General features: G+C 52.8%; 1 protein-coding gene across 2 annotated transcripts in view; it reads right to left on the reverse strand.

Annotated features, from left to right (window-relative positions):
* The window catches only part of ZBP1 (Z-DNA binding protein 1), a 17,173-nt gene extending 4,890 nt beyond the window's left edge, over positions 1–12,283 (reverse strand). Inside the window, exons 1-7 of one of the 2 annotated variants that reach the window (XM_054255480.2) lie at positions 12,096–12,283; positions 7,902–8,126; positions 7,168–7,233; positions 6,538–6,711; positions 4,978–5,142; positions 3,580–3,783; positions 2,000–2,218 (exon numbers count right to left, since the gene is read on the reverse strand). In XM_054255480.2, the coding sequence (XP_054111455.2) occupies positions 2,000–2,218; positions 3,580–3,783; positions 4,978–5,142; positions 6,538–6,711; positions 7,168–7,233; positions 7,902–8,126; positions 12,096–12,129 (1,087 nt within the window). In that variant the 5' untranslated portion in view covers positions 12,130–12,283. Of the gene's footprint in view, positions 1–1,999; positions 2,219–3,579; positions 3,784–4,977; positions 5,146–6,537; positions 6,712–7,167; positions 7,234–7,901; positions 8,127–12,095 lie in introns of both variants that reach the window. The other variant, XM_035299001.3, reaches the window with a different exon arrangement.
* Positions 12,284–14,778: the final 2,495 nt, after the last annotated feature.

Consider the following 14,778-nt stretch of genomic DNA (forward strand, 5'->3'; position numbering starts at 1 on the left):
TCAAATATTTTAAAATTAAGGTATGTACATCATTTTTTAGATATAATGTGATTGCACACCTAATAGACTACAGCATCATGCGAATATAACTTATATATGCAATAGTAAAAAAAAAATTTGCATGACTTGCTTTATTGGGGTGCTCTGGAATTCACCCATAATATCTCTGAGCTATGCCTGTAGCTGTTTCTTGGGGTTAAAGAGAGGTGGGCAGGTCAGGGCAAGGGACAAAGATGCCATCAGATCCTCTGCTGGAACCTCAGGGAAGAACGTCAGGATGTTGCAGGACAAATGTGGGAGTGTGGCCGTTTTTTAAAAACACAGTGTTCCTTCCTGAAAGAGGACTCTTTGCTGGTCTGGCTTGAGACCCATAGGGCTCTATGGACCTCCTGTGCTGTGGGATCCTAAGCCGATGGGAGACGGCAGGCCTGTTGGGGGATGGCGGGATGGTGGCACACGCCCTCCTGGGGGTCCCCAGTGGCCTTGCAGGTTTCTGAGACGCCCTTTGCTGCTGGAGGGGAGTCCATGCTCCCAGGTGCTCATTGTCTTGGTCCTGATAAATGTGCTCCTGGCCCCCGCTCTGCGGGTGTCACATGCATATGGGACTCCCAGGGGTCCTGGAGGGAGAGTCTGAAGACGCGTGAGCCAGGGTCTCCTCAGTGTGCTGGGACAGCAAGGGCATGCCTTGGGATGAGGAGACCCTCTGGACTTCCAGAACATGCATGTCCTGGACCTTCAGGCACTGTGGGTGGATGCTGGCCAGTCCTCCAGATTCAGCTAATCCATGTTTTCCAGCCACTGGTGGGATTGGGTGTGATCCCTTATTCCAAATCCCAAAATGGTAGGAGCTGAAATCCTCCTAATTCTTTCTTTATATGGGAGGCAAAAATCTCATCCTGCGCCTCTCCTGCTCAAGGCCCTCGTGGTTCCCAATTGCCTTACTATCGACTGCAGTCTGGAGCTAGGCCCTGGCTTAGCTCCCCATGCTCAGGTCACCCTCAAACCCATGCGGGTCCCCACACCATCATGTCCTCACCTCCAGGCCATTGTCCACACTGTTCTGCCCACCAGGTACCCCTGTCCTGGCTGTCCTCACCTTGTGCTGGTCCTGTCTGACTTTCCAGCTGCCCCCACCCCAGGCCTTGAGTTGGGATCCCCAGGCTCTGCCACCAGCCTGTGCAGCCCCCAGGAGCAGAACTGTGGCTGGGCTGTGAACTGTACTGATTTGCCCCTCTCCCTTTTTCTGTGAGCAGCGGAGCCCCCTCCCCTAAGTCTCTGCTAGGCTGAGGCTGCCTTGACACGGGCAGCATTTCCCAGCCCCCCATGGCTAAGTGCAGGCCCTCTGAACAGCACAGATGCGTAGGTGGGCTTGGTCACAGACAGCAGCCGGCTCTCCACCTTCTCGGCCCTCTCCTTGCTGGTGCCAAATTCAACCCCACAGGTGAGGACGGAGCCCCAGGGACAATTCAGCACTGAGGTAAAAGAAACCCTGCTCTGCTCCCCTCACCCGGACATGAGGCCTGGGCTTCGAGCAGGCGGGGGCCACCATGTGAGGCATCTCCACTGTGGCAGGTCGGCCTGTGCCCTGATGCAAAGCCTCATTTGCGTGGCAACCCAGCACCTCTCTGGGGCCCCAAACAATCACGACAGCAATGATGAGACAGTAACACTCCTATCTCCAGAATTTGGGCCGGGCTGAGCTCCGCCTTCCTCACAGCCACTTAGGAGTCACTTCAGGCTATTCTTTCCACCCCCCTTTACAGCTACGGAGACAGAGGATCTTGGGTGAAGTGACTTGGGTGGGTCCCTCCACCAAAGGGGCAGAGCCTGGAAGCTCTGACTCCAGAGTTGCTGCTCTTCACCATGGGTGGGCACTGCCTCCTGACTCCAGGAAAGGAGAGATCAGAGAATGGTTGATGAGAATAAATGAATGAATGAATGGAATGTGGGGAGAGAGAGAGAGAGGACACACAGGGGTCCACTCTGCCCCCCAGCTCACCTACATCCTCCCCTGGCTCCCCATCTCCAGACCCTGCAACTCCTCCTGGGTCAGCTGCCCCTGGGATGATAGACATTTTGTTGCTGTTGCCGATGGTGGTGTCCTCGAGAAAGCATGATTTTATGTGGATTCTCTGGGCGGCGTCCTCCTTGGGGTGAGTTCCTGGATTGGGCATTCTTTCTTCAAACGAAGCTTCTGGGCCGGCAGCAGTGGCAGAGACTGTGGGTGAAAGGGAGAGATGTCGGGAGCCTGAAGCATCTGGACAGCGGCCCCAGAGCCCTGACCCCAGCCTGGCTCACTCTCCTCCCCAGACCTCTCACCAGCGGCCCACTCCACCCCACACACACAGCCTGCGTCTGGCTTCCCCACTGCCACACCTACGCACGCTGTCGGGATCCTGGACGTGTCTCTCCACCAGCTGGTGGGTCTTCCCTGCTGATACCACCCAGCTGATCTGGTTGTCGGTGTCTTCTGGGGTTCAGCTCCTCCCTTCTCTGCTGCCTGCTTCCCACTGCACTGGAACACTGGCCCCCACTTTTGGTTGAAATCTTACGGGGGCTCCCAGCCTGGCCCCAGCCCCTGCCATCTGGCTCTGCTCTTTCCCATCCAGAAAAGTCATCTACACTGCGTCTTGCCTCCTCCCGCTTCCCAGACCCCTTCTGCTCCCCCACTCCCAGAAACCACCCCCACAAGGTTACCATGACCCCTCTCGCTGAACCCTACAGCAGCTTCCCTGGCCTGGCTGCTCTCTGGAGACTCCTCTCCCGGGGCCTCTGCTTTCCTCCTCCCTCTCTGGCTTCTCTGCTGGTTCTTCTCCCCAGCCCATCTCTGCATTCCTAGTGTGGGGGAAGCCTCCGCCTGGGGCCCTCTGGTTACTGCAGCCACCGCACCTAGTAGGGCTCCTGTCTTCCATCCTCCCTAGATGCCATTCCATCCTCCCTAGATGCCATTCCAGTGATGGCAGGGCCATCACTTCTGCCCCTGCCCCAGCTGGCCCAGCCTCTGCTTCTTTGGGGAGGTCATGCCCATTTTACAGATAAGGAAACTGAGGTTTCCTTCCTGCAGTGGGTCATAGGGGATGGGGACCCAGAGTGCTAGCTTTATTTTATTTATTTTTATTTTTTGAGACAGAGTCTCACTCTGTCACCCAGGCTGGGGTGCAGTGGTGTAGACTCGGTTCACTGCAACCTTTGCCTCCTGGGTTCAAGCAATTCTCCTGCCTCAAACTTCTGAGTAGCTGGGACTACAGGTGTACATCACCACACCCAGTTAATTTTTTTTTTTTTTTTTTTTTTTTTTTAGTAGAGACAGGGTTTCACCATATTAGTCAGGCTTGTCTCGAGCTCCTGACCTCAGGTGATCCACCCGCCTTGGCCTCCCAAAGTGCTAGGATTACAGGCGTGAGTCACCATGCCTGGCCTAGAGTGGTAGCTTTAAAACCCCACCTGCTCTACTCTGGTTCAGCCACCTGGTGAAAAGGAATTTCCCATCATGCCTCTCTCCCCACAAGGAACTCCAGTTCCTTCCAGTGGGAACTAAGGGGTAGCAGGGGTGTGTCTGACCTCTAGGTCCCCAGTTACCTGGGGGGCTGCCAGAGGGGCTGTGGGCAGGGCCCTCGGATGGAACGCCGTGAAGCCTCATCTCATTGCTGTGTCCCAGCTGCACTCGTCTGAGCATGGACCGCTCCATGTGGATGTCCTGGACCCCCCAGGCATCAACCAGGGTCCCCTGAATTGAGGAATCACCTGGTGCCATTGGAGGGAGGTGGCAGGGACCCGTGGAACCTGGCAGAGGACAGCGGAACCGCCTCACTGGAGATTACTGCAGGCTTCTTACCTCCCCTCACCACCACACATGGTCCTGGCTTCTGAATTCTTCCTGGGCACCATCAAACTGGGGGCAAAGACTTTAGGCTCTGACTTAGAGAGCAGGAGGACCTGGCAGAACAGCTCATTTTCGGGCTCCCTGGGTTCTCAGGACTTGCGCTGGTGCCTGGCTGTTGCAAGGACTCACAAACCCAAACAGTGAGCTCCTTGCTGGTTCGCAGTCATTCTCCAGCCTTCCGGCCTCAAGGGGATAAAGTCTCCTTTGATGCTGACACCAAGGGCTCAGAGCCTCCCGCAGCATTTCAACTGCCAGGAATCACATTTATTTTTATGGTGATTTTCATGGTTTTAACCTAAAATAATACTATAAAATTGTTTTAAAATAAATTTTTTAAAAGGTGCACTACTCAGCAACATTAATTAAATAATCAGACATTGGTATGGCCAGAAGCGGGAAGGTGGGGCTCAGAGGATTAAGGCTGGGGAAACTATGATCTAGATTCTAGAACAAAGTTCCTCATTTCACAATTGGGGAAACTGAGGCTCACAGTGAGGAAAGGTTCTCCCAAAGTTACAGGGAGTGTCCTGACTTTGGGGCTGATGCTCTCACTCACAGGTGACAAGGCTGGGCTGATAGGTGGCTCTGTCCCCTCTTGCTACAGTGTCCGGCATGGGGTAAGTGTGCAGAGTGCAACATAGAATTTCATCCAAAGAAGGATGCCATGGGTGGTGAGATCCACCTCAGTTTCCAGCCTGTTCAAATGTGGGGGAAAGTATCGTTTCTCAGAACAAATACCATTCTACAATAACCTCCCTGTGGCATTCTTCGGAGGGAGAGAGTAATTGAGTTGTTTCTCATGGAGAAACATCGGACCCCACTGAAAGCATAAGGTCAAGTGCAACACAGAGGGACCCCATCTTAATTTTAAGGTTTTATCAAAAAATAAAAATAAGAAACTGAGGTCGAAGGTATCAAAGTACAGGGAAATCAGAACTTTGATCCAGGCGCCCTCATTCTCAGGGTGGCCATAATGTGGAAGCTCCCCTTTCCCCCTGGAGGGCTGAATACCCCACACTTGGCCTCCACCTGGTGGACCAGGTGGCTCCCCTTGAGGTTGAGGTTCCCTCCCGGGGCTCTCTCGGGTGACTCACTGTCCTCCCTGGAGACTGCCTGCCTTGTCATGGTGTTCCCGTGTCCAATCTGGATGGCTTCCGAGTGTGCAATGGAAATCTGGCCGTTCGGTCCATTCTGGCAGATCACATTGATTGGATTGTGCTGGTAAATAATCGAGGTAGACTCTGCTGTTCCTCCAGAATCTTCTGCAAAACAATATTCAACTCTAAACCTTCGCTCCTCTCTGTGGGTCAAGGGTTGCCAATACTAGTGGGCAGCACCAAGTTCTCTGGGGAGCTTGTGAAAACACCCTGGGGTTCCCGGTCAGTAGGACCGAGTAGGGGCCCAGAGCCGGGTGTTTACCGGACACCACAGGTACCTCAGAGGGAGCCTTCCTTAGAAATCGCCACTGCAAGTCACCCTACCTGTGTCCTTTGCTGCCCCCACAGCTGGCCCTCCATGATTGCTGGCTGGGAGGACTGCAGGGGCCCACACTGCTCTCCCAAGGGGCAGCCACAGCCCGGACCCCTGGGCACCTGCACTGCTGCTCTTCTCACTTGAGCAGTGGCCAAGAGAGAGCAGCCCATGGGACCAGATGGGGTGTGTTTGGTTCCCATGGGATTTTAAGTATTTGAATTTGTCAGTGATTAAAATCTGATGGCTGTCACATGTTATTCCTTCCTCACAGCAGCTCTAGGACACTGAGACCCCCTGGAGCACCTGCCATGAGCAGCAGAGTCCACCCCGACGGGGCCAAGGCAGGCACCTCCGTGGACTTCGTGGGGCCTATCACCACCCTCTGGGGTCTCAGCTTCTGTGCCTTTGTGAGTCTTTCCCCTATACACAAATATTTAACCCTTTCTTTTTGAGGCAGAGTTTCGCTTTTGTTGCCCAGGCTGGAGTGCAGTGGTGTGATCTCAGCTCACTGCAATCTCTGCCTCCCAGGTTCAAGCAGTTCTCCTACCTCAGCCTCCCAAGTAGCTGGGATTACAGGTGTGCACCACCATGCTCAGCTAATTTTTGTATTTTTAGTGGAGACGGGGGTCCACCATGTTGGCCAGGCTGGTCTCAAACTCCTGACCTCAGGTGAGCTGCCCGCCTTGGCCTCCCAAAGTGCTAGAATTACAGGCACCAGCCACCACACCTGGCTCATTTTTAGATATTCGTTATTATAGTATTCATTTCTTCTGATTTTAAATGAAACTGAAATTAAAGATTTTCAAGGACCCCGATAGTGCCATGGGCCCTTGGCCCTGCACTTACTGGGTCTCATGGAGAAGTCCGCCCAGCGGCTCCACTTGGTAGGGGTCTGATCCTAGTCTTGCCTTCTCTTCTGCGAACTTTAAAATCCAGACCTGGGCAAAGTGCTTAAAGAAAACTGTTCTCAAACTCAAACTGACCCCTGCACCCCAGAGCTGAGAACACTGGGAGTGGGCACCTCCATCCCATCCGATGGCCTTCTGCAACTGCAGCCCTTGGGCCACACCTCCAGGAAGCCATCCCTGGTTAATCCCGCCAGCACACCACTTCCTCCTAGAAGCCCTTGCCATGAACTGCCAGTAGGACCTCCAGAAGCTTCCAGGGTGGGAGGGGCCTACCTGGGCGGTAAATCCTCCATGTTTTGGATTGCTCATCCAAGTCCAGAAGGTGCCTGCTTTTCATCCTGTACAAGTCTCGGTTCACATCTTTTGCTGTCCTCATTTTCAGCCCCTGGGCGATGTACAGAGCCCTTTGGGGACCATTGTCTTTGAGAAAACTGTAGATTTCTTTCTCTGGGAGGCAGGATGGCCAGGTGGTTAGGGAGGAGTCCTAGGGTTTGCATCTGCCCCACCACTTCCTAGCTGTGTGACCCGAACCTAGCCCCTCCAGGCCTGGTTTCCTCATCTGTAAAATGGGCATCGTGATAATGGGGTAATAATGATGCACCACAGAGATGCCCTGAGGGTGAGGAATGTGCAGTATGCTGCGCTGTGCCTGGCACCTGGCGGCTGCACGGTGAGGACCAGCTATTTACTGCCTGGAGAAATCACTGCTCGGCCATTCAGATTCTCCCATGAAGATTCTCCTGTGAAGGCTGGACCTTGGCTCTGAACACTGTGTGGGAGCCCCTGGTGGGTGGGGCCGGGCCCCTCAACCCTGGTGAGGTCTTGTACCCTCAAGGAGGGCTTGGGAGTCCTGGGGAGTGGTCTCCCATGTCCCAGGAGCTGAAGGGACATGCAGAGGCTTACCTCGTTGGCTGAACTGAGGCCCAGGGCTCTCTGGAATTGTAGCTATGTCTTGTAGGGGCCTCTTGGCTAGAGAAAGAAAGCTAGGTCAGAGGGGTGGGGGAGAGAAGACAGCACCAGGCCTCCACCCCACAAAGGTGGGCAGCTCCCTAGGGGCGAGCTGCAACCCTGGGAATTACAAACTCAAACTCCAGAGTTAAACACACTTGACTTCAAATCCTGCCTGTGCCCTGGCAGCTGTGCGGCTTCCTGCTGACAAACTTCCCTGGGGCTCAGCCTCCTTTGCCTCCTGGGGTTGTGTGAGGGTTAGGTGAACCCCGAGACAGGGCCCTGCTGATGTTAAATGCATCATAAATGGCAGCTCGTTCTGGCTGTGGGCTTAAAGCTAGAAAAAGGGGCTGGTGGGACCGCGTGTGTTCTGTGATTAGGACCATCGTGTCCTTGCTGTTTCCATTGTGATGATTTTCTGTGATAATTGTTAGTTATCTAACAATTTTTACACACACTTCCTGTGTGCAGGGCTGGGCTGAGACTGTTGCAGTGATTCCTCTCAGCAACCCCTACCACACAGCCTCTCTGTGAGCTCCCCCAACCAGGAAAAGAAGCCAAGGCATAGAGAGGGAACCCTTGAGCTCCCACGTGGCAGAGCTCGGATTCAAACCCAGGCTCAAAGCTGCTCTTATCCATTGCCAGGATGGTCCCTGCTGTATCAGACCTGCCCCCGGGGTGGCAGTTACCAGGACTGGGAATGGCCAGCTCTGCAGGACCCTCGCCACCAGGACTAGCCCCACCCAAGCGCCAGGTGGCAGGGGCTGTGAGGGAGACTTTCAGCTCCGTTTTCATTCGGTAGAGGACTTGGTTGAGCTCCTTCTTGGGCACTTGGCATTCTTTCACCAGCTGGGAAAGCTTCACTGGAGAGCCAGCCTCCATCAGCACCTTCAGGATCCTCTGTTCAAGGTGGCCTGGGGGAGCAAGTGAGGGACAGAGAGAGAGGAACTGAGTCTCCCGGGTCCCCACAGTTGAGGCCAGGCTGGAGGCTCCAGGAGGCATGTGAGGCCCCTTCTTGGGAGGGGTCCAGGGCAGAGGAAAAGGGCAAAGACCCCAGCAGATTCCCCCAAGAGCTGCGAGGGAGACATACAAGCTGATTGAAACGTCCTTGGCTGGGCAGCCAGGCAGCCTGGCAGGCAGAGGAGGTGCCACTTTGCCTGTGCCCTCCTCGAGTCGGGGCTCCAGAGGGCAGTGGGGTCCCTCAGCTCTCAGGTGTTTTCAGGGCAGAGGGGAGTAGAGGGAAGAAGGATAGAGCCAGAGGGAGGCAGAGGGACTCTGGAGCACAAAGGCGAGTCTTGCCTGGGACACCTGCCCGGGTGTACAGGATGCTCATCACCACCCTCCCTGGGAATCTCCTCCTCTCGGCTCCCCATCCACTGCGTCACTATTCATCCAAGCCAGAAACCGAGCAGACATCAGAAACAGACCTTTCCCCAAGTGCCCAGTCATGGAGTTCTGGAAATGCCATTGCTGGATTCTCTGGAATCCTCCCACTCCTCTCTTTTCTGCCACCTCCACCCTCTTCCTGGCTACCATCTCCTAGGTGCACTGATAGGCTCCCCGTTGGCCCACCAGCTCCATTTGGGTGCCCTCCAGGTCTAGCACTGCCAACCACCCAGCTTGGCCTGCACCCACCCACAACTTCCCTCCACGTACTGGCCTGTCTGTGCTTCCTTCAGCCCCACTCACCCCAGGACTTTTGCACACACTGTTCCTGCTGTCAGAAACACCCTTCCCTCACACCCCAACCTGTCTGATATCTACACACCCTCCAGGTCTCCTCAGATGCCACACCTTTGGGGAAGCCAGTCCCTGTGCCCCAGAGTGACTGGAATGCTGCTTGTGTGTGGGTCCCCTACAGAACATCCCCTAGTGTCCCCTGCTGTGCTTGCATGGCTCACTGTTGTACCTTCAGCATCTAGCAAAGGGCTGGGCACATAGTAGGTGCTCAGGAAATGGCAGTTGAATGCATGAGTGACTGGGTGAATGAATGAGTGAACCAATGAGTGGGGTCAGGAGTGGTGGCTCACACTTGTAATTCTAGCATGTCAGGAGGCTGAGATGGAAGGATCCCTTGAGGCCAGGAGTTCTAGACTAGCCTGGGTAACAGAGTGAGACCCCACCTCTACAAAAAAAAGAAAAAATTCAGGTGGGTATGGTGGCACGCACCTCAGATGCTCAAGAGGCAAAAGTGGGAGGATCGCTTGAGCCTAGGAGTTTGTGGCTGCAGTGAGCTATGAAAGCACTCTGCACTCCAGCCTGGGCAACAGAGCAAGACCCCATCTCTGGAAGAAAAAAAGGGTTGAGTGAGTGAATATCTGTCTCCAGGGACAGATGCTTACCCAACAGACCCTGGGCAGGGCCCAGGAAGCTCCTCCCTGGCCAATTGGCGTGTGCTCCTGTTTCCTGGCCTGAGTTTAACGAGCCCCAAGCAGGACCCCAAAAAATTCAAGGAGGAATTCTCCAAATGGCCCCTGCTCCTCCCGGGCAGCTCCCAACAATCAAAACCATTAGCTCACATGGTAATTAAACCATCAAAGCCAGCTGCTCTGCCAGGAGATGAGGCTGGGGCAGACACAAGGTACGGGCAGCACCTGGCAGCCGGCAGCCTGGGAGAGCCACTGTGGGCAGGGCCCCACCTGTTACCAGGAAGCTTCTGCTTCAAGGAACCCAAGGGCAGTGCATGGGAGAGCCCTTCTTGGAAAGACCTGGGTCCCCTTCCCGGACAGTGACTCAGTTCTTTGCCATCTGGGCTTTCTTTCCTGTTCAGAGGGTTTTCCTGCTCCAGGTTTGCCTGGGGCTGGGCTCCTTGGTCACAGCACTCGAAGGGGAAGAATTGGTTTGTGCCTCACCCTGATAGTTACAATGCTGACAGGCTGGCTGCGTGCAGGTGAAGAGCAATGAGAAGACCTGGGAGCTCCCACTCCTGTGCCCATCAAACTCCCCGAGCAGCAGCCAGCAGCCCCCCACCACCCATGCGCCTGACTTCACACCTGGCTTCACCTGGTCTCGTAGAGTTTTGATTCTGGAAGGCTCACCCCAGGGAGCCACCGCCTCCGCTCCAGAAACCCCAGAGGGGATGGGGGTCAGAGCTGTGGATCCAGGACAAGCCTGGGTGCTGGGAGGGCCTCGGCTGCAGAGCCCCAGGCTACTCTGTCTGAAAATGGGGCACTGTAAAATGGAGCTGGTGTAGGTGACAATTCGGTCATAGAAGAAAAGTCAACTGGGGAGGAAAACAAGAAAAGCCAGCGAGGGCTGAGTCTGGAACGTCTGCCTACACGTGAATCCCGCAGAGGAAGAGCCACAGGAACTCAGTAGCCAGCCCGGCTCCTGGGCCATGCCCTGGCAGCAGCCCTCCAGGGCATACCCCGGGTTGGTTTTTTAAAAAAAATTCTGATGGCTGATTTCCTGAGTTTGAGCTCCAGGCTCTGCCAACTACCAGCTATGTGACCTCTCCCGACTCCAGATTCCCCCTTCTGTGAAATGGAGACGACAGTAACTACTTCAAAGATTGTGCTGAGGATTAAAAAGAAACCAAGCCCTCCCCGAAAGCCGCAAAACCACACTTCACCTACCGTCCACAGCGCTTAGAGGACACCCGAGAGAGCAGCAATGGCTGGGGACACTATTGGCTTTCACTTCAACTCTTCCAGGAATAAAATGAGCAAAATGTTAGCTGAGGAAAGAACGCAGCAAGGGGGAACAAAGGCACACGGGTATCTCTTCAGAGCAAACTGCTTTGTTCTCCACTGGGATGGGCATTCTGACACCGGCACCGGCACCTGCCAGCTGTGATACCTTGAGAGTGTCATTTCACCTCTCAGTGCCTCAGTTATCTATGAAATGGGGATGACATTGCACTTGTCCCTGCAGGCCATAGAGAAATGCTTGCAAGGCATGTTTCAAGGTGCCTGGGGCATAGTCAGCTGTCGAAGGAGGATGGCTATGTGGTCCTTGTCTTTCTACTGTTTTTTTTTTTTTTTTTTGAGATGGAGTCTCACTCTGTTGCCCAGGCTGGAGTGCACTGGCACCATCTCTGCTCACTGCAACTTTTGCCTCCTGGGTTCAAGCAATTCTCCTGCCTCAGCCTCCCAAGTGGCTGGGATCACAGGCATGTGCCACCACACCCAGCAAAGTTTCATATTTTTAGTAGAGAAGGGGTTTTACCATGTTGGCCAGGCTGGTCTCAAACACCTGAGCTCAAGAGATCCACCTGCCTCGGCATCCCAAAGTGCTGGGAGGACAGGCGGGAGCCACCACATCTGGCTGGTCTACTATTCTTTTTTTTTTTTGAGATGAAGTCTCACTTTGTCACCCAGGCTGGAATGCAGTGGTGTGATCTCAGCTCACTGCAACCTCCACCTCCCAAGTTCAAGCGATTCTCCTGCCTCAGCTTCCTGAGTAGCTGGTACTATAGGTACATGTCACCATTCCTGGCTAATTTCTGTATTTTTAGTAGAGATGGGGTTTCATCATATTGGCCAGGCTGGTCTTGAACTCGTGACCTGAGGTGATCTGCCTGCCTTGACCTCCCAAAGAATAAAGTTGTCCTGTATTTTATTCCTGGAATTGTGCAATGAAAGCCAGTTGCAGGAGCCTCCCGGTCTGGTCTGCTATTTTTTTTTTTTTTTTTGCTTGGGTAATCCCTTTTAATAGTGAACTTCAGGTCACAACGGTAACTATTAGTTCAACTACACCAAGGTTTCTGAAGACAATGGCTTCTCCACCCAAGCAGGTTGTATATAAATTCCAAATAGAACTGCTTATTCTTTAGGATACTGCTATTGCCATCATGATCTGAGCCAAGCAAAAGAGGAAGAAAGAGAAGTGGAAATCTCACCCCAGGAGCTACTGCTGGTCCGTGGAAGGAAGAAGTACTGTACCTTCTTTGCCTGGATCAGCAGAAGCCTGGGCCATGCTGAGGACAGCTGCAGGGAGCGGGGAGACTTGCCAGGTGGTGCAGGCTCCTGTGCTCTGGCCTTGAGAGAATGGGCTGGGTCGAGGCTGGGGGTCTCATGCGGCTGAGCCTGGTGCTTCGTGCAGCTCTGAACCCACAAGGGAAGCGATGTCTGCTTCCACCAGGCGGGTATCAGCTGTTTACACCCCGGAAATAGACGCCCAGCCAGACCGGCCAGATTGTTTCTGAAGAAAAAGAAAATGAAACTTCTCTGTGTGGCTTTTCAAAGAAACCACATTGAAAGCAGGATGGATGAGCAAGCCCGAGTTGGGGCTCCGACTTGATGTTGACAGGGCGGAGCTATAAACTCAGCAAGACCAGAGCATCCTCTGAAGAGGCCTTTGGGGCAGAGGACTTCCCTCACCTTCCCAGCTCCAGGCGCAGCCCACCTGGACCCCTGCATTTTTATTTTCTGGCTCAGCATCAGAGGATTAAAAAAAAAAAAGAGAGAGCATGTACCACCTGCAGGGGTGATGTCAGGGGGTGGCATCACTCTGACGATGTCAGGAGCTGGGGCTGGACACCCAGGTTCTGTGTTTTGTTTTGGAAACAGGGTTTCTGTCACCCAGGCTGATGTGCAGTGGCACCATCATGGCTCACTGCAGCCTTGACCTCCTGGGCTTCAGTGATCCTCCCACCTCTCAGCCTCCCTAGTAGCTGGGACCACAGGTCTACATCACCATCCCAGCTAATTTTTGTATTTTCTGTAGAGATGGCGTTTCGTCATGTTGCCCAGGCTGATCTCAAACTCCTGGGGTCAAGCGATCCGCCTGCCTTGGTCTCACGCAGTGCTGGGATTCCAGGCATGAGCCCCCATGCCTACCCTGCCTGGTTCCGGTGGTACTTCCTTCTCAGGGACTCACAGGTGCTGACAGAGGTGCCGTCCCCAGCTCTCAATGGTTTTTCTTGTCTCCTCCCGAGTTTATTTCCCTGACCCACACGAGGGGCAGAACATTTAGGTGGGTGAGTGTCCTGAGATTGTCCCTGTGAGTATCCAACTGAGCCTCTTTAATGAACACCTACTACATGCTTTCCAATCTCAAGTGCTCCTCCAACCCATCTACAGGGTAGGGGCCAGTTCTTTCTTATTCTCAGAGGGGAAACTGAGGCCAGAAAGGCAAGATCACTTGTCCAAGGCCACACAGAGTCCATGGCAGAGCATGTCCTGTCCATTACCCAATTGTGTTTCCTGATCTGTAACATCAAAAGTCACACGTGAATCACCCTTAACACATGACGGTATGGAGTTCCCAGCTTTGCCACAGAACTTGCTTATTAATTCCAGAGTCAGATGCCTGAGGTCAGCATCTGAAAACTGGCAGCTGAGTGGTTCGGCATGCAAGCCTGGGCCAGCGTGCTTGGGTCCAAACCCAGCTGCACCATTTACTGGGTGTGTGACCTTGGACAAGTTATTTAACCTCTCGGTGCCTCAGTTTCCTCATGTGTAAAAGGGCTTAATCAAAGGAGCTAGCTCATGGGATTGAGGTGAGGACTTAAGGGGCTAACCCAGCCCAGCTGTCGGGCCGGAGCCCCAGCGCCATCTGCGGTCATGGGTATTGTCACCCCACAGGAATGTGTCTGGGAGAAAATGTGTCTTTGAAAAAAGGTTTGACGAAATGCTGAAAAGAATAGACAATATAGAGAGAAATATAAATGAATTAACGGAGTTGAACAATACAACACGAGAACTTAGTGAAATATGCACAAGTTTAAATAGCAGAATGGATCAAGCAGAAGAAAGGATATCAGAGGTCGAAGACCAACTTAACGAAATAAAACGACAAGACAAGAATAGAGAAAAAAGGATGAAAAGGAATGAGCAAAGTCTCCAAGAAATATGGGACTATGTGAAAAGACCCAATCTACGTTTGATTGGTGTACCTGAATGTGATGGAGAGAATGAATCCAAGCTGGAAAATACTTTTCAGGATATTATCCAGGAAAATTTTCCCAATCTAGCAAAGCAGGACACTATTCAACCCCAGGTAATACAGAGAACACCACAAAGATATTCCTCAAGAAGAGCAACCCCAAGGCACATAATCATTAGATTCACCAAGATCGAAATGAAGGAGAAAATACTAAGGGCAGCCAGCGAGAAAGGCCAGGTTACCCATAAAGGGAAGCCTATTAGACTTACAGCAGATCTCTCAGCGGAAACCCTACAAGCCAGAAGACAGTGGGGGTCAATATTCAACATACTTAAAGAACAGAACTTTCAGCCTAGAATCTCATATCCTGCCAAACTAAGCTTCACAATTGAAGGAAAAATAAAATCTTTTTTGAACAAGCAAGTACTCAGAGATTTTATTACCACCAGGCCTACTTTACAAGAACTTCTGAAAGAAGCATTATACATAGAAAGGAACAACCAGTATGAGCCTTTCTAAAAATATACCAAAAAGTAAAGAGCATCAACATAAAGAAGAATTTACATCAACGAATGGATAAAATAGCCAGTTAACATCAAATGGCAGTAACCCTAAATTTAAATCGGCTAAATCCCCCAATCAAAAGATACAGCCAACACCTAATGGTATATCCAAAGATACACAAAGACTCAAAACAAAGGGTTGGAGAAAAATTTACCAACCAAATGGAGAGCAAAA

Source organism: Callithrix jacchus, chromosome 5 (assembly GCF_049354715.1).
Source record: "Callithrix jacchus isolate 240 chromosome 5, calJac240_pri, whole genome shotgun sequence".
NCBI lineage: Eukaryota > Metazoa > Chordata > Mammalia > Primates > Cebidae > Callithrix > Callithrix jacchus.